This window comes from Amblyomma mixtum, chromosome 10 (assembly GCF_055824585.1).
Source record: "Amblyomma mixtum isolate Tamu chromosome 10, ASM5582458v1, whole genome shotgun sequence".
NCBI classification, from domain to species: Eukaryota; Metazoa; Arthropoda; class Arachnida; order Ixodida; family Ixodidae; genus Amblyomma; species Amblyomma mixtum.
In genome coordinates, this window is record NC_143021.1 from 114243889 (window position 1) to 114262870 (window position 18982).

Genomic DNA, 18982 nt, shown 5'->3' on the forward strand with positions numbered 1-18982 from the left:
TTCGAGTGCCGATTATTGCGATCATCAGTGCCAGACTTCAAGCGAAGCTGAGGACGCAGTAGGAGTAAGCTGGCGCTTACTGAAAGCAGCTACATTTGGTCAAAGATCAGCTGTGAAAAGAACGCAGCAGCTGAAGCTTCCCTGTTGAAATTCCACTCGCAAGGCGAAAGTACGCACAGCAAACGATGCACCGGCTCGACGAGCTCGACCGAGCCAAGATGGAAACCGGAAGTTGTGGGCGTGGTGTTGCCAGACCGCCAAGCAATTTCGCATATCGTTAATTGTACTTCGTTAAGCTGCAGCGCGTGGTAATACATCAATCACCGACCTCGGACCAGTTTCGGTTTCGGTTCTGCTCTCCATCCTCGGTGGCTTTAGTATCAGCGGCTCGATATAGGCTTCCTTACGTGAACCTATCTAAGTGATGTTTCCTGAAAGCGGTCGTTTGAGTCAGAGAATCGACCTGAGCAAGGTCAGCCCATCTCGACGACTTTCTGTTTGCATGAACTCGATATGAACGTACGAGTCAACTATCGCGGCGCGCATCGGCACCGCGATTCTGTTCTTCGCTGCAGAAAAATGCTTTCCAGAAGCGTGAAGAGGGTTAGCCATAATTTGTGGTAAGGGCTGCGAGTCAACCCACCCCTTGCGTTGGAGATGAGGACCCGAGTTCACGACCGGGTTCGGGAGGTTCGCGGTCGGGGCTCAATGACAGGCCGATGCCAATGACAGGCCGATGTCATGACAGGCCGATGTCAATGACAGGTATTACCACGCACTGACATCGCCCGAATTGACCGATGTCAATGACAGGCCGCACGCGGAGCGCCGCACTGACAAGCGGCACAATGCGAGCGCGCAGAGCGTCAGCGTCATAATGCCGTTGGGGCGTGTCCCTCGGGGCCGGCCTCTCAGCGGCCGGCGTCAGAAAAACACGCTGTATTATTTATGTTCATAACAAGCCCCGGGATAGATTAATGCCAAAAATGAGTCATTTTTGAAGATCGTTGGCCAATGCCGAGTTGCTGGCATTATTGAATACTGCGATACAAGCAAATTTCATCCCATGTCCGCTTTATTTGCTGCTTGGCCGCCGCTCTCATAGCTGGCATTTGCTAACTCCGCTGTTGAGGGCGTCGCGGAAATCGAGCATATCTTTATTTTATTATGGGAGAGGTTCAGAGTTAAAGGGGTGACGAGATTAGTACCTTTTACAGCGCTGACAAGTTCAGAAGCTCCCTCAGCTGTGGTATCGATGCGAAACCAGGTAGGCTTAGCGACGGCCAGGGCCGTCGGGGAGCGTCGTAGTTCATCGCCGGGCGCGCTAGCAGGCGACGCCGTTACCGAACGCTCGGCGTGCTGTCATTGCTCGAATATAGCAGGCAGCCTTTCTGATAGTATGGCTGTTTTGTCCTTTCTGCGCGAATGTGAAATATATCGAGCATGCAGGCCGGCCGGCAAGCCTGGACCCCGTTCGCAGGCGTCATAATAATGAGATAAAGATTGTTCTTAACGTAAATAATAAACTCTAGGAGCAAGAATTGTGGAAAATAGATCATTTTTGAGGATCGTTGAACAATGCCGAGTTGCTGGTAGCAGCAGGAACTCTAGTACGAGCAAATTTCTTGCCACAACCGCCGCTCAGCTGCCGTTGCCCGGCCGTTGCGGTCCGGCTCGCGACTGGTGTCCGCTAGCTCCGCTGCCGAGCGCACCGCAAAAATGAACATATTTTTTGTTGTGATACGATCCTGTTGGCAGTAAACGGATGCCAAGAGCCGGCTTTTTATTATAACCCATGTTACTTCTGAAGCGCTGTCCACCACGGCTTCGATGCGAAACAGGCCTAGCGACGACCAAGGCAGCCAGAGAGCAGTGCAGTTTGTCGCCCGGCGCGCCCGCGTCCAGCGCCGTGTCAAAACCGCGCAATATGGGCAGGTATGCTTTGTCGCCGCTATTTGATCTATTTTGTCTTTTCTGGTGGGAACTTCAGTAGCCAAGCAGCGCGCAGGCGCTGGTGTCTCTCCTGTAGCTTCCCCGGCAGATCAGATGAACATAAATAGGTGTCTTCAGTCGTTAAACTCGTGGTGCCTGAAATGGGGTATGGCAATAAACTACCAAAAATCTGATTACATGTACATAACAAGGAAGCATAATGTTATGATGTTTCGATACAATATCGGTGAAAATTCCTTAGATGAAGTAAAGTGTCTCAAATACTTGGGAGTGACACTAACAAATAATCTTGACTGGCGCACCCATATTGAAAATGTCTATTTATAAGCCTACCAGAAGTAAGACATGATGTTGGGCTAGTCGGTTCATGGTTGAGCGAAACAGATCGGCGCGAAAACGACGGGACAAAAGAAGGCACGAATTTATTTTTTTTTATTTATAAATACTGCTGTCTCTGAGGAGAGACATAGCAGGAGTGGGTGAATACATGAGTAAAAACAAATAACATCGGTAGCATAGAAATAGATAACACAGAAATATTAAAAACAGATCAACGGGTCAAATTGTTAGGCAACTGAACAACAAACTCTTCAATTGGCAATGAACGAAGTGAGCCGTCCAATCCATTCCAAATTTCAACGGTTAGAGGGAAAAAAGAAAATTTAAAACAATCTATATGTGGTTTGAAGGGAACAATGTTTAATGGGTGGTTCCGTCGGGTTGCACGTGCGCTTGATGACACAAATGTGAAGGGTGCCTGAATGCCAGATGATGTGTGAACGATCTTGTGCAGCATAATGATGCGTTCACGTGTGCGCCTATGTTCTAATGTTTGTAAAGATAAACTGTGCATATGGGAAGAAGGTGAAAACTTGCGATCATACCGGCTGAAGATAAATCTTATTGCTTTTTTTTGAACTGATTCTAAACGGTCAATGTCGCGCGCGTAATGAGGGGACCAGACAATTGAGGCGTACTCCAGGATGGGTCGAACTAGTGATTTGTAAGCAGTTAATTTACATTCCTTCGTGGCATTTTTTAAGGTTCGTTTGAGATAACCAAGTTTGCGAAGTGCTTTCCCAGATATGTTATTTATGTGAGCATTCCATTTTAAGTTATGCGAAAATATAACGCCCAGGTATCTGAACTCGCTGACGTGGGTCAAGCAGTTACCGTTGTTACTGTAAGAGAAATGCAGCGGATTCTTTTTGTTACCAAAGGTCATTGCAACTGTTTTAGTGAAATTAATTTTCATTTGCCATGCATTACTCCATTCACAGAACAATGAAAACACTTTGTTTAGTTCATGTTGATCATCGGCGTTAGCAACGTTGCGGTAAAGCACACAGTGATCGGCATATAGGCGTAACTTCACTGCGGTGTCGTTAGTAACATTAGCTACATCATTAATAAAAATTATAAAGAGTAGAGGCCCAAGCACCGACCCTTGGGGCACACCTGAAGTTACAGTGACTGACGATGACTGTGCATGGTTAAAAGTGACGAACTGGGATTTTAAGTGTAAGTAGTCGGTTATCCAGTCCAGTAACTTATTGCCGTTAAACATGGTGCGTAGTTTACGAAGAAGCTTATTATGGCAGACCATGTCAAATGCTTTGGAGTAATCTATAAATATTGCATCGATTTGATCACGGTTATTTAAAGCGGAAGCGATGTCGTGAGTAAATTCAATGAGCTGAGTGACAGTGGAAAAACCAGATCGAAAACCGTGCTGACAGTGTGACAGTAGATTATGACAAGTTAAGAACTGAACAAGGTGCTTGTGAATAATGTGCTCAAGAAGCTTGCAGCAAGTGGAAATTAGGGAGATCGGTCGGTAATTTCTAATTCGTTGTTTATCGCCAGATTTAAACACCGGGATGACATTGGCAATTTTCCAAGCCCGGGGAACGGAGGATGTGTCCAGTGATTTGTTGAAAATCACTGTAAGGTAACGGGCACTCCATTCCGAGTACCTATTTAAAAACATGTTAGGTATGGGGTCTGGTCCCGCACTTTTAGTTGTGTCAATTTTTACTAACAGATTGTGAACCCCAGGGTAACTTACTTCGAGGTTGGGTAACTGGTGTTCCGAGCTATGAATGAAGGGAGGATTGGTACCATCATCAAGATGAAAGACAGAGTGAAGGTAGCTATTGAAGGCTTCAGAAATGGTTACGGGATCAGTGCAAGGCTGCTCGTTGATAATGAAAGATACAGAGTCATGGGAAGAGGGTAATATTGTTTTCCAAAATTTCGATGGGTTCTCTTTCATGAATGTTGACAGTGTTGTGTTGAAGTAAAAGTGTTTAGCTTGTGTCATTTTTGTCTTTAGCTCCGACTTGAGTGAAAGTAGCAGTGAATCGCGGCTTTCGTTTCCTGGCCGGCTGCGCTTGCGCAAGCGCTTGATGCGTCTTATGAGATGAATTATGTCTCTTGTGTACCACGGATGCTTCGGGTTATGTTTCACACATTTTGTGGGGACGAAATGAAGCACACAGCTATGTACTAAATTATAAAACTGCTCTAATAAAGCATCAACACCACACGTTTCACTGTCTGTCACGAAATCTCCGAAAGACGACGCTAGCAGTTCAGTAATAGCACGGTCGTTGGCACGGGTAAAATCTTTAACAATATTGAAATTCGGCTTATGGGGCTCACAAACCACATTAAATTGCATGAAAACACACTTGTGATCTGACAGTCCGTCGACTACATCGCACTGAAATCCGTATTGCAGCAACTGTTCATTAACAAAAACAAGGTCAAGAACAGAGTTTACTCGAGTTGGACATTCAACGACTTGTGTTAAATCATATGATATAGCCATATTAATTAGGGATTCACAAACAACCTTCTCACGACCTGTTGAAATTAACAACTTCCAATCGATACAAGGAGCATTGAAATCACCTGTAATGGTCATTTTATACTTGTGGAGCCTGTGTTCCGCTATGTATTCTGTAATGTGCGAGAAAATATTTTCCGAACCGGGTGGACGGTACACAGCACCCACGACTGTCACGAAACCAGAAATGTTTAGCCGGCACCAAACAGACTCAGTATTCGGAAGTTCTGGCAATACAAAAATTTCAATGCCTTTTCTAACGAACAGAGCTACGCCCCCTCCTCTAGCAAACTGCCTGTCGTTTCTGATCACCGAGTAATCTGGAGGCAAAAATTCTACATCTGATATGGAGTTGTCCAACCATGTTTCTGTTACGCAAATAACTGACGGAGTGTAACATTCTACAAGCCAATTGAAATCTTCAATCTTATTAAGCAAGCTTCTAGCATTTAAGTTCAAAAGAGTCAGTTTCTGCTTTTCTTTCTGCTCATTTCTACCTTTCTGCTCATTAACGAGTCACTCTGTGTCCCTAGGCACTGCAGCACGTGCAGCCTTGACAAGCCTTTTGGAAACATCATCCCAAGTGTAACGAACACTGTCGACTATCAGGGAATCGTATTGCAACCTATACTTATCTGCTTCTTTGCGGATATCAACCGAGTTGTCCCAGAGAGCCTTCCTAATGTGCCGTACACGCGCAGAAAAGTCTTCGCTAATGTGCGTATCAGATCCTTTTAGTTTTCTGGCGTTTTTAAGGATGGAAAGCTTGGTTCTAAAGTCTAGCAGTTTAAAAATGACAGGTCTCGTCTTTTCAGTTGTTTGCTTGCCAAGCCTGTGACAGCGTTCAATACCTTCACATTGTATTCCAAGTTTGGAATACAGTAACTCCGATACAGAAGCCAATAGCCCCTCAGAAGTTTCATTTGATGGTTCCTTCAAGCCATAGATGATTAAGTTATTCCTACGGGATCGGTTTTCCAGGTCATCATTTTTGCGGTCAAGTTTGGTAATGACATCTTTAAGATTCTCAACAGTTATCTCAAGATCATGAACACGCTGAAGAGCGTCGTTAGCAGTTGAAGCCAACGCCTCTATGTGCGTAATACGCTGTTCAAAGGTAGCCATTCTAGAGTTGAGCGCGGAAAGCTCTGCGCTGATTCGTGCTTGTCCTGCTAGCAGCTCCGTTAGCATTTCCTATGACTTTGGGCCTGGATTTGTCTCGACATCGCCGGACAGTTGCAACAAAATTCTTAACGAATGCAGTAGGCAAGAAAAAATACACACAAAGTGCTGAGGGTCTGGCAGCAGCAATAAGAAACGATCATCGCTCCTATAACATTTGAAAGCGTATTTGTGGCCTACCTGCAAAATGAAGCACACGTGTTTGCAAGAACCGTTCGCCATGCCGCTGCCAGACCCACTGAAGAGGATTGGCCGGTGTGTTGCTTTTATATCCCGTCGGGTCCGTGTCGATGACGTTCCGGGGTTGTGCCATGCGTGGTCGAGACAAGCGAGATCGACGGAAGATGAGGTTATGGTTGCATTGCCATCTATCGGTTGACAGCAGGAACTGAATGGAGGGCCCGCGTGCATTTTCCATGAAGGAAGCTTGAAGAAGAAGCATTGCTCAGGAAGTATGGTCCAGCGATGCTTGCGGCTATCTGCAAAATGAAGCACACGTGTTTGCAAGAACCGTTCGCCATGCCGCTGCCAGACCCACTGAAGAGGATTGGCCGGTGTGTTGCTTTTATATCCCGTCGGGTCCGTGTCGATGACGTTCCGGGGTTGTGCCATGCGTGGTCGAGACAAGCGAGATCGACGGAAGATGAGGTTATGGTTGCATTGCCATCTATCGGTTGACAGCAGGAACTGAATGGAGGGCCCGTGAGCGTGCATTTTCCATGAAGGAAGCTTGAAGAAGAAGCATTGCTCAGGAAGTATGGTCCAGCGATGCTTGCGGCTATCTGCAAAATGAAGCACACGTGTTTGCAAGAACCGTTCGCCATGCCGCTGCCAGACCCACTGAAGAGGATTGGCCGGTGTGTTGCTTTTATATCCCGTCGGGTCCGTGTCGATGACGTTCCGGGGTTGTGCCATGCGTGGTCGAGACAAGCGAGATCGACGGAAGATGAGGTTATGGTTGCATTGCCATCTATCGGTTGACAGCAGGAACTGAATGGAGGGCCCGTGAGCGTGCATTTTCCATGAAGGAAGCTTGAAGAAGAAGCATTGCTCAGGAAGTATGGTCCAGCGATGCTTTGCGGCTATCTGCAAAATGAAGCACACGTACTTGCAAGAACCGTTCGCCATGCCGCTGCCAGACCCACTCACACACACACACACACACACACACACACACACACACACACACACACACACACACACACAAACCGCTGACTTCCAACTGATTTGTTTAGCGAAAGCAGGGTACTTATAATGGCTATCACAGCAAACAAGGAGACAAGAAGAAGCAAAGGCAACTTGCGTACGGCAATGAGAGTGTCAACAAGACCACGTGTGGTTTCGACCCATGAAAAGCTCTGATGTGTACATCTAAGAAATTGATCTCTTGCCTTGAAAGAGATAAAGAAGGCGCGCTAACATACTTATCGCCCCTTTTGGAAATGAAATAAGCTTCGATAACTTCTCTTTCGGATTTTGTTTTGGCCTTAGAAAGGAACTTTGTTTTTTCCATGTAAAAAGAACAGGTTTTGGTGTTGCAGTTCTTACAATGCAAGAGTAGATTGCTACCAGTGCCGGTGCTGAGGGATCGCCTGTGTTCCAAGCGCACTCATAAAAACAACGGCCAGTCTGGCCTATGTAGGAACGACCGCATGACATATGTATTTCATAAACAACTTCGGAAACACATGTTGTGAATTTGTTCCGGTGGTTCTTCTTGCAAGTGGTGGGGTCAGTAGAGGGCACACTTTTTTCAGTTTGCAGGGTGCCGAAAAAAACAACGCAAATCCCATACCTTTCCGCTACCTTCTTGATGTTATGGGAAAGACAATGAAAATACGGCATGACAATGGTGGCTTGTGTTCCGAGCATCCTTTATCTTTATCATGTGAAGATTTTAGCCTTTTAAGCAGGCTTTAGCAGGTGCCAAGAAGTAGATGACGGTAATAGCCAGCAGAAAGAAGGCGCTCAACTTGACATTGAAAACTGGATGACATAGTGTGGGTGCAGGATTTCTGCAGGGCAGAGAGGCAGGAAGACATGATGATGCCGCGTTTTGCGTTTTACTTTTTAGTAGACTTTTGTTCGATCTTTGGCTATACGACTAGCAAACGTGGGCATCAGTGAAGTGCAGATTTAAGTCTAAAAACTGCATGCGGTTGTCCTATGTCAGTTCATGAGTAAAAAGCAAGCCTTGCCCCTCCGAGGAGAAGGCGTTAAGAATGTTATAGACAGCACTGTCTAGGTAATAGTTAGAAGAATTGTGTAAAATCACTTGTCCGTCCGTCCGTCCGTCCGTCCGTCCGTCCATCCGTCCATCCGCCCACACACCCACCCCCCCACCCACCCGAAATGAACCAAGGGGATGGCTCATACACACCAGTTTGGATAACACCGTAAAGGTTGTTCACCGGGCTGGGAACAGTGTCCTCATTACACCAAAGTTCAACGATGATTGCTGCTACATCAAAAAGGTGTATTCGGTGAGTATAGATTACTTGTCACCTGCTGTCACGGAGTTCCCCGCCACCACTTTGGAACGCTGTTTGCCCTTCGCATTTGAATTTATCAGGGTAACAGTTTGAATGATGGGGGTGCTAAAACTCTGTACCGGTAGCTGATTGCGGTTCATATGGAAAATACCTTCGCATCCTTAGCGAAATCTTTCTAAAGCACATTCGCCAATTGCTGAAAGAACCCGTTATGAAAACGCGTAATGTGTCACCCTCAAAGTAAACATGATTATTCAGCTGAAAAATTCTAGTCTCTCTCGTCGCCGGTAGCAGGTGTAAACATGCAACACCCTGCTGAAAAATGTGAAGCGAATTCTAGGGTAGCTCATATGTGGGATTAGACGAGCTCTTGTATTGGCTAGCTGCTAAACGTTGCCCATATCCGCCGGGCTAAATGCACTGCTGCAGCGGCAGCCTGGATGGGACCATTTGAATGTGGGACAACTATATTCAATAGGCGCGTTAAAAAGATAGCACTCCAAACAGGCCATTCGAGAGGCTTCAATGATGGCCATGTGGGCTAAGGCATCGGAACAAAGCGCGGCTGTGCTTTAAGTGCCAGCCCTGCTTTGCATCCTGCTCGGCTTTAAGAATATGATGCTTACAGGCGAACACCAAAGCCACTGAGGCGTCCTGGCGGACAGAATTTTATGGTAGCTAAGTAAGCAGAATAAATCAGTCCGTAAATAAGTTTTTCTAGACTTCAATAGCGCGAACTATTTTTTTTTTTTGCTTTGGAGTGGAGGTCAGTACGAGGAGTAGCAGTGCATGTTTATTTTTCTAATCTCACGGAGAGCGAACCTAAGTCACTTTGTCAGTGGTGCTGTCGTAGGTAGAGGGGCGTCGAGAGCTTCCAGTTTCTTCGCTAAGCTATGTTAAAGAGACTCAACGATAAAGTGTCTGCATATCAGATTTTTTTAGCTACTCTTGAAGTGGCTGTCAACACTTATAATTGGCAGCAGAGCTTCTGAAGTAGTACAAAATCACCGCGCTCCTGTAGCGTAGTTTTTGAGCGCAATGAACGGACTGGCGTGATTTTCTCGGCCATTTAGAACATTGGTAAAGTTTTGAAAAGTTTCATCTTCTTAGTCGCATTCTGCACTGTGTAATCTGCTGTCCACAGAAGGCTTCCTTTTCTACATCGGACATAATCAAGGCAACAAACAGCCTGTGCTATTACAGATTGGTGCCTGGCGCATGGGGTAAAGGTAGAGGACGGCGGGAGGGGAGCGCTATTCGTGAATGGAATCTAATGCTGTATTTACAGCCGGGATAAAGGCTTTGTCTTGTAGCTAATGTGGTCATTCTTGTATATGAGCTTCGATTTCAGAAGTGGAGGAAGTGTGCTAATGCTTGTAGGAGTAAACTAGGCAAGCAGAAGACAACTGTAGCAAGAAGAAGCGTGCTGCCGTATTGGGTGTACAAGCCATGCGGCTGCGCTAAACTTTTCGCCAAAATGTTCGAAAAGCAGGAGACGTAGTCGTTAAGATGGACATAATTAGGACGGGGCCTTGGAAATTTCTTTTAAAATTTCCAACGTGTGTAGCGTCAATCATTTCAACACATAATCTCACTTAAACCCTTAAATCTAATAGAAAAAAATCTTTTATTTCCACAATCACGACATGTATGTCGAAAAAAGGTACAGATGAAAATTTTTCAGTTTAAAAGAGAAAAAGCCATATAACTACCTTTTTTAACTATAGACAAACACCGCGTTTACAAACAATTAAAGTGGTAGTATTCGCAGCAGGCGGATCGTGCTGTTGGTAAAAAGTAGGCTTATTGCTCCTAGATACACGGGAGCAAAAATTTTCAAAGCAGTTTTTTGATTAGGTAGTGCACCTATAAAATCTTCCATTCCTGAAGAAGAAGAGAATTCATCCAAGAACTGGTTCTGAAAGCATGAAGGGTCACTTCGAAGGCGATGTATTAAAAAAACGCGTTACGTGGGCGCGACGCTGATTGCCTGCTGAGGTACGAGGCGGGAGCGCGGCCCATAGGTAGATACGTAATTAAAGCTCTGAAATATTGTTTTCTTTTCACAGACAGTCATGGCGGCGACTCTTGGATCCCTCACAAATACTGCCGTTCAACTTGTAGCAAGATTTACACTGAGGACAGTCATCAAATAGCAATATAAATGTGCAGCGCACTGCAGCACATGACTAGCACTGAAATTACACACATACGTGGCGTGGCGGGCGCTACAGTGCTGCACCGTAGCTACAGTGCTTGGTTCTCTTTCGTGCTCTTGCCATGACATCTGAGAACTTCCTTTTCTGAGAAAACTGTGTAGGCTGTCTAGTTTGAACAACTGTATTACTGAGCCGTTGCAGGGACAGGGCAAATTGTCGGCGTACAGGTGATGATTGCACGATTGGGGAAAACACCCAGCTGATAGAGCACTTTTTTGGGGTTACGTACAGCTTCACAACACAGATATGGACTGGCCGTTTGAAGAGGTAGGTTGGAAATGACGTAGCATACTGTGTTATATAGGGGATATTCAAAATGCTAAGTGGTCTGGCAACACTGGTAGCGACCGCCATGTTGTCAGTGGCGCGATCGGTTTTTTGCGGTTCGGTGCTGTGTGTGGGAGGTTGAGCAGGTCCCGGCTTGGAAGATCTTTTAGCTCTCCACCATGTCACATACGCCTTCAGCGTCAGTTCTGAAATGGTCACCAGACCTCAGTGTGCTTCCGAAGCTCACCGATGCATCCCTGGTGGCATTTTGCACGCACAGTGATGCGTCCGGCAAGCAACAGCGGAAGGCATACAGCTTCGCCGTTGAGGCGTACGCCGAGTCTTCTTCTGTGTCAGCGTGCACGCCAGAGCTGAAGTAAGCACTTGAAAATCATTATCTCCACTTATAGATTGTTTGCTATGAAAAGCAGACGCGTAGTACTTCCTGCTCGCCTTCAGTTTCAGAGTTGTGCTGCTGTGAAGCTCCCCGCTGACAGCGGGATGGAAGTCAACTTTAGAACTTAACAAGGCACGCAAGGCTTTGCTCTCACGAGCAGCGCTTTATCCTCGGTGGTACAACTGGTTCTTTGAGAAAGGTTTCAGGACGTGCTTTCGCAGCCGTCCCGTCGTTCGCTCGTAGTTTCTGTAAAGCAAAAACGTCCATAGAGCAAGGCTGTGTGAAACTTGAAGACCTGGTTAGCTTCAGATAAATTTGAACTGTTCCGTAATGAAGACTGAAACTTCGGGGATGATACTCGGCTTTTCAGGGGACCCCAACTCGTTATCTTGGATAACTTTGGTACACTGATTCGGCGTACACGCTCTCACATTTTCCGAATGATGCCGCGCCCTCCGTTTTCCTGCTTACTCGCCTGCTGCGGACTGGTGCAATGCTGGCCGGTAACTGGACAGGCAAACACTGTGCTTTTAGTATCGATGCCCCACTACCTGTATTGTGTTGCTGACGGCATCATATACTCTGCGCGTTCGTTAAATTCACTTGTGAAGGTCTTTTTTTTTCGTTTTCGCCATTCTACAAGTTTTGCTACGGAGTTGCAAAGATGGCATGTAATGTTTGAGAGAACCCTTGCTCTGTTTTGGTGGTTGGTTGATGTACAGCTGAGCACTTGCGATAATATTCCAAGAGAACTGTACTGCATGCATGATCTGTAAATTGCTTGCGTCGTCCACTTTCTACTGCAGCCCCGATGTTGTCCTTGCCCGTGGCATCTGCTACAGGAGCCAGAAGAAGACTGGAGCACCCTACCCTGTGACAGTCACACTAAAGAGACAGACAGATGAAGTAACTGCCAGCACTTGTGAGTGTCCGGCTGGAAATGGAGTCTGCAGCCATGTGCTAGCTCTTCTGCAGCTCATCACCTTCCTTCAAAAAGGTGGCTACAAAGAGGCGCCTCCTGCACTATCCTGCACCGAGTTACCCCAGCAGTGGAGACGCCCTCGGCGAACAGTACTCAAACCAGCCAGTGTGCAGGCTATTGACTGGCGACGGGTGCATGATGGTGGATGCAGTGTGCCCAAGCGATTGAAAATTTCGGCTCCTAAATGCCAGAGTGATGACAGTCGCCAAGTTGTTGACTCTGTGAAAGAGCTTGGAGAAACTCTAGGACTGCTGGGAAAAACCTCATTTGCTTCCATTCTTCTGAGCAGTACAGGACCGTTAGTGCCGACAAAGTCTGGCTTGGCACCACCCGGCTCACCTGCGACATACCACCAGTCTCGCCTGCCGTCTGGTTATGCAACTCTGCTGGGCAACCTGCTGCCTGGAACAGAGCAGATATGCACTTTTCCCAGCATCGAGCTTTTTGTTGATTCTGAAGAGCATGTTTTTGAAGGACGATGCTCGAGTGCAGAAAAGGCTATATTTGATGTAAGTATCTCAGTACCATGACTAAAAAGTTCTGCTAGTCTGCAAATTGAAAGGGTGTTGTTTAGAGCATTTTGACTGCATCGTGACTTAGGTCACTGAAGAAGACATTGTCACAAAGCTTTTTCCAGTAGTTTTCATGCACCCTTGTTAGATATGTGAAACAAACCAGGACTGTGTGCCAAAATTTGACACTATCGATGATATCAAGATGGCACTGCTGAAGGATGCGGGACATAAATGCCTAAAACACAGTTTCCAGCTGTGAAAAGTTTGTATGCAGTGGTACATAGACAGTGTAGGATTGCATGTCGAAGGTGTCAATAGTTACGAGGCTGAGCACAAAATCAGTTGTGATACCAGTCCATCATTTATTTGCTACATCTTGAATTACTTAGAGAAAAACTTAAGGAGCTCTGCACGCTACAAGATGTAGAGCTGTTGTGCAGCATCAGTTGTTTCATGCGAGCGCACGCTACACAACATCCCGGTTGTGGCAGCCACTTTTTCATGGACGCGAAAAGCAAGGCACCTGCATACTGTGTGCTGTCAATGCACATTAAAGAACCCCTGTTGGTCGAAACATCTCGAACTTTCCACTATGTCGTACCTCAGTGAATCGTTTTTAGAACATTAATACCTTATGAGCCATCCAAGATGCTGCACAAATTACCACTAGTGCCTGACAAGGTCTTTGTCTGCATCATCCCATAGCTTAAACAGTACTATTTTCTTAGCACTTATTTCCTTACTTTTAATGCTACAGCTTCCCATACATTAACTATGGTAGCTGACGGGAACTAGGTACTTGCTAAGCAAAGGGGTACTACTCCTACAGCCGTACCCAATTCTGTACTTGTATAATCTTTGTCGTGGTTTGTAGACTATGCCATTTGCTGTACAGCTACCATCTCTAATAATGGATATTCAAAGAAATAACCCATTGGCTTATGGGATTCTTTGTTTTTCTTTGCAGATACTAATCAATGAGCACAACTCTCCTTGTCCGAATTGTAGCCTGGAGGTATCTGGCTGCTTATAGAGAGATGACATGCCGTGATTGAATCCAAACAGTGCTTTTGTTTTGTGCCTTATAGTATAGCATTAAATCTGCTTACTTATTTGCAGGAAATATCCATATCGGCTGAAGACGCCCGTGAGCTAGAGAAGAACACGCGGCAACAAGCACAGAGCCAGTCTTGGATTGACGCTCGCAGACACGGGCTGACTGCTTCAGCCTTTGGCAAGGTGGTCATGAGAAAGGAGTGGACACAGAAAGGCCTGCGCAACCTGCTCGATCCCAAAGACCTTTCCAGAGTGCGAGCCATTCAGCACGGCAGAAAAAATGAGGCTGTTGCTGTTGAGCGCTATGTGGAAGTGCTGAGAAAGTTGGGGCATAATGTAACAGTAGAACACTGCGGCATTGTTGTTGCTCCTTCGTGTCCGTGGTTGGGGGCATCACCTGACAGGTTGGTGTTTGACCCCGAGGAGGGAACATTTGGAGTCCTTGAAGTTAAATGTCCATACTCGCTGAAGGATTCCGATGTGGAATCAATGAAGGCTTCCGACTCTTATGTTCAGTTTCTTGACAATGGTGAGCCTAGGTTATCACAGGATCATGAGTACTACTGCCAGATAACCGGACAAATGGCCTTGAGCTCTTGCGAGTGGGGGGACTTTGTTGTTTTCTCTCAGGACTGGATAATCATCGAGAGGGTGCGCTTTGATTATGCCCAGTGGGGAGCAATGAAATCTCGCCTAGATTATTTTTTCTTTAATGATATGCTGCAGTACTTCTGCCGTGAAGACTAGATCTCGAGTGTATTTATGGGTGTGTAGCTGTTTTTCTTTTTTTATCTTCCATTCAAGAATCATAAAGACATTATTTTCTGAGCTGTAATCTCATATTTTGTGGCAGGTCTAGGAAAGCAGCTGGGGGCATAAGTGGCACAGGACAGGTGTACGGGAGAAGTCTTTGTGCTGCAGTGGAGAAAGTGAGGGTGATAATGGTTGGTTTGGTTTTTGGGGTTTAACGTCAAAGCAACTCAGACTATGAGAGACACCGTAGTGGAGGGCTGTGGAATTTTCGACCACCTGGGGTTCTTTAACGTGCACTGACATCGCACAGCACAAGGATGCCTTGCTTTTCGCCTCCATGGAAAGAGGATGCCCTCATACTCGGCTTAGAATGCTGCACTAATAGAATCATGCTTGGAGATGAGGTCTGACTGGAAATTAGTCAGTATGGCAACCACAGTCCACATCTGATTAATTAATGGTGCCAGGGTGAGAGGAACAGGACGGTCAAAAATGTGGAAGGACTTAATTCGCTGTATCCTTCTCTCAACATGAATGCTGAGAGATGCAATTTCTTGTGTTTCTTTCACTTCTGCTGCCGAAAACATCCTGTTATGCAAAAATGGAGGAATGTTCAGGCCCACACCTTTCTTCTCTAGAAGATCTCCAACCTTGAAGCCTTTATCAGCCATAACGGCATCTCCTGTGTCAAACGGAAGGTTTAGAAAGCCACTCTGAATGACTAATTCTCTGTCAGATATTGAACCTGTGAACAGTTCTGAAACAAAGGACAGGAGGCCATTTGGCATTATGCCAACAAGTCCTTTGAACGTGTTTGCAGACTTGTACGAAGAATATGTGCTTGACTGAAGTGCTAGTGAGCTGGGCACTGCACACTTGACTTCAGTTGCATCCAGAATCACTCTAGTTGCTGGATACTTTTCCACGAACACAGCAGGCATAGTTGCACCCAAAGTCTCTCGTGATGCCCACAGAGGCAAGTTCTTCAGCTTAGTGTAGAGCAGACTGATCCATGTTGTGCATATCCGGGATACGGTTGCTTGCGAGATGTTGAACCTGTGAGCCAAGTCCTGCTCAAATAGGCCAAGTCTTAGTCTGACCAGAACCAGAAAGAGCTCGTCGTCCTTGGCCAGCTTTTTTTTTCTTCCCTGACTATACAGGTTCTTTGGTTTTCTTCAATGCAAGTTGGTGTTGTCGTCTGGGTGGACATACTTCAGCAGTCCGACAAAGTGCTCGTAATCGGGGAGCCAAGTGTAAAACATAAAATCCTCATCCGATTCTTTAATACGGTCCAAGCAGAAGGCAGCAGTCTTTGACTTTTCTGCTTCAAGCTGACGCCGCAAAACATTGTTGTCGCCTTCTAACTTGTAATCTGCCGCTTTTGCTTGTGCCAGTTCGTTCCTTACAAAACTACACTGTAGCTTCAGTCGTTGGATTTCCTTGGCCTGTGTCACTATCAATGCCTGCCCTTCAGCAAGGGAACTTTGCTCTGTTTGGGTTGGCAGCTGCTCGTCTGCAGCGCAGACTCCACTTTCCATTTCTTCCTGTGGTGTTGAGCTCTGTTGCTCTTGCGGCTTTGTCTTTCTTGAAGGCAAAGGTGTGCGTGCTTTCGGAGCCTTTCTTTCTTTTTTTGCGCGCGCGAACACGAACACGGTGGGAACCACTTCATCTCTAAGGATTCTTTTGCCACTTGCCACTCCTGGTACAAAGTCATCTCTTTTGAAGTGCTTTGAGCATACCTGTGTATGCATTGTGACTTGAAATAAAGGGCCTTCATCCCGTTTTATCGCAATAATCCATCTTCTGCGGAGAACAGGATCTCGCGGAAATCCGTGGTAGGAAACCTAAACAGTAAGTACAAGAGGGTTTAGCAACGATGAACAGGCACATTAGCGACTCGGTTCTAATATTGCGCTGCTCTGACGGCGAGAACAATACCCTGAAACTGTAAGCGCGAACTTAGCACGGACGAAGCAAGCTAAAATACAACTGAACGAGCACGAGCTGCGGCAGAAATCGCCACAGTTTTCGCTTGCATAACGTTTGTTTCGCGGGAGTACGGCATCATTATAAACACGATATACACGAATGCAGTTCACTTACAAATAAAATGCTGCTGACTTCGCTCATCCTCTCTCAAGTTTAACTCATAGGAATACCTATTTTCAGAAACGGGGCGAAGCGCTACGCAAGCGCTGGTGGTGCCATTCAAGCGTGTCCACGCGGGCATGCAATGTCGCGCATAAGAAGCAGCTTGTGTCGAACAAAAACAAGTACACGTAAACTAGGAAGGCACAGCGTATACATGACACGGTGACGCACGACGGCAATAACAGAAATCGAGGTTGGCACGACGCCAAACAACTGGCAAACAGCGTTGCACGGACGGGCGGCAGGTTTTTTTTTTTTTTAAGTGGCGCGTGAAATCACCGGTAAAAAAGAATTCCTACCTTGTTCCCCGACAGATCCTTGTACCCTCGCTGCGTACACAAGGGGACAAAGCAGTGGGACGGCATCGTTCGCGGGAGGGTGAGCTGCGACCGCACCACTGAAGAAGCATAGAGTCAGTGGAGCCGCAAACGACGCCCCTGACAAAATGGCGCGCAGTAGTTCGCGTTTTTCCTACCAGATGGCGCGCCTTTTTGAATATCCCCTATTCTACTTCTATACCTAACTTGTTAACAGCCACCTCCAGGGGTACTCTGTAAAATGACAAAAACATTTCAGGAACTTTTGTTTACTTGACCTTCAATGGGAAGCGCTCCCTTTCCGTACCCCGCGCGGGGAATTGCCCCTCAAATGTGTAACGCAATGTTTTAAAAATACATATCCTTCGAAATAACGCTTCATACTTTCGAAATTTCTTCTAGCATGAACTTAGTTGTTCTTCATGAAGAGATGATATCATAGCCGCGCTGTGAAATCTAAAAACTGGTCCGAAAAGTTTTGTTTCCATATGTTCCTGAGGGTGCTAAGCCTAGTTTTGACCCCCAAGTTTTACACAAGTGAACCCAGCCGGCGACAGAGCGCCACCACATCTTGCTTCCGTCACAGATTGGTGTTTGCCTAAAGTATCACGTAAGAATATCTCTGCAATGCATGAAGAAGCTGCACTAAACCTGCACTATACAAAGCATACGCGTGCCACGTCCGTAAACGCTTCCCCGTCGAAGAGCAGTGGGTAAACCAAAACCGAGTGGTGAATGCAAAGTCCTGTCTCTGCAATTCAACCAAGTCCAGTTCTGTGGAAGACACCTGTATCCAGCTTTTTTTTTTTTTACTTTCAGAACTTCCGGAAGCCAAAGCTCTATTTAAACGCCTGCATCTCCGAGTTGTGTTTATCATGGGACAGATTTTCTTCATTGTATGCAGTGTATCGAATGCTGCTCTATTTTTGGTGGAGCTTGCTACTTGGGGGCTGCTAGAAGGGCTTTCCGGGACTACTTGCGGTTTCCGCATTGGAAACTGCAGCAGCAGGGCGTATTTCTATATTCCCGGCCTCTCGCCAGGCGTCTCACACCGAGGAAGCGGAAGACAATGCTCTGCCTCTACCTCGCCCTGAAATGGGTGGGAGCATTTATGGAGCCATGCAACCACGTGACCCCGTAGAGGGAATTACAGGCGGTGATGCGGTATTTGTCTAGCTCAAATGTCTTTAGCCACTTCACCTGGCTAGCGCCGCTTCGCGCCAACTGAATTGAGACGATGGATAGGCTCCGATTGAGAAGCGGGCCATGCGGCTGGCTTAAAAATGACCCGAGGCAGCACAGATTATCAGCCCAATATTGACAATGTATTGGCAAAGGCCGGTCATCCAAAGCGCCACAGGGAGGCCATCTATTTGCACTATTGGGCAAACTACCTGTGCTCGTTGGAATACATAGGAAGCGCTGCACCGGGGATAAGCGTGCGCTCTTTAGGATGAAATTTTACATATAAAATTTCAACTGTCAGTCTCTGCCCGATATCAGTGATGAGATACAGACCCTTGCGCTGATTTCATTTTTCTGTAAATTTAGGCAAGCCTTGGACGCGCTGGTATTCAAAAATTTTCTTTTTTTTTTCAGGAGTGTGGCCCTCAAAGGTAAAGGCAACAAATATTGCATGGTTTTCATTGCACAGATTACACGAGACGATCTCAGCTTCATTTGAACTGTAAATCACTTATTCGGGAATGCCTCCTCACATCTTGTTGGAAGCTAATAGCTTTGAACTAAATTTTATACTTATCGTTGTGTAACCATGGCTTCTTCAGTAAAATCAGTGTAGTTTTTAAGAGCGCTAATGCTTGTTTCGCACCACTAGATCTTGAAAG

General features: G+C 46.2%; 1 protein-coding gene and 1 pseudogene across 1 annotated transcript; both read right to left on the minus strand.

Moving 5' to 3' along the window:
* Nucleotides 1-5083: 5083 nt before the first annotated feature.
* LOC149326711 (uncharacterized) lies at nt 5084-6397 on the minus strand (annotated as a pseudogene).
* An 8157-nt stretch (nt 6398-14554) lies between these two features.
* LOC149326712 (uncharacterized) lies at nt 14555-15608 on the minus strand. The gene has a single exon (XM_089562949.1). It carries the CDS (start codon nt 15606-15608, stop codon nt 15033-15035), a length of 576 nt encoding a protein of 191 aa, XP_089419075.1. The 3' UTR covers nt 14555-15032.
* Nucleotides 15609-18982: the final 3374 nt, after the last annotated feature.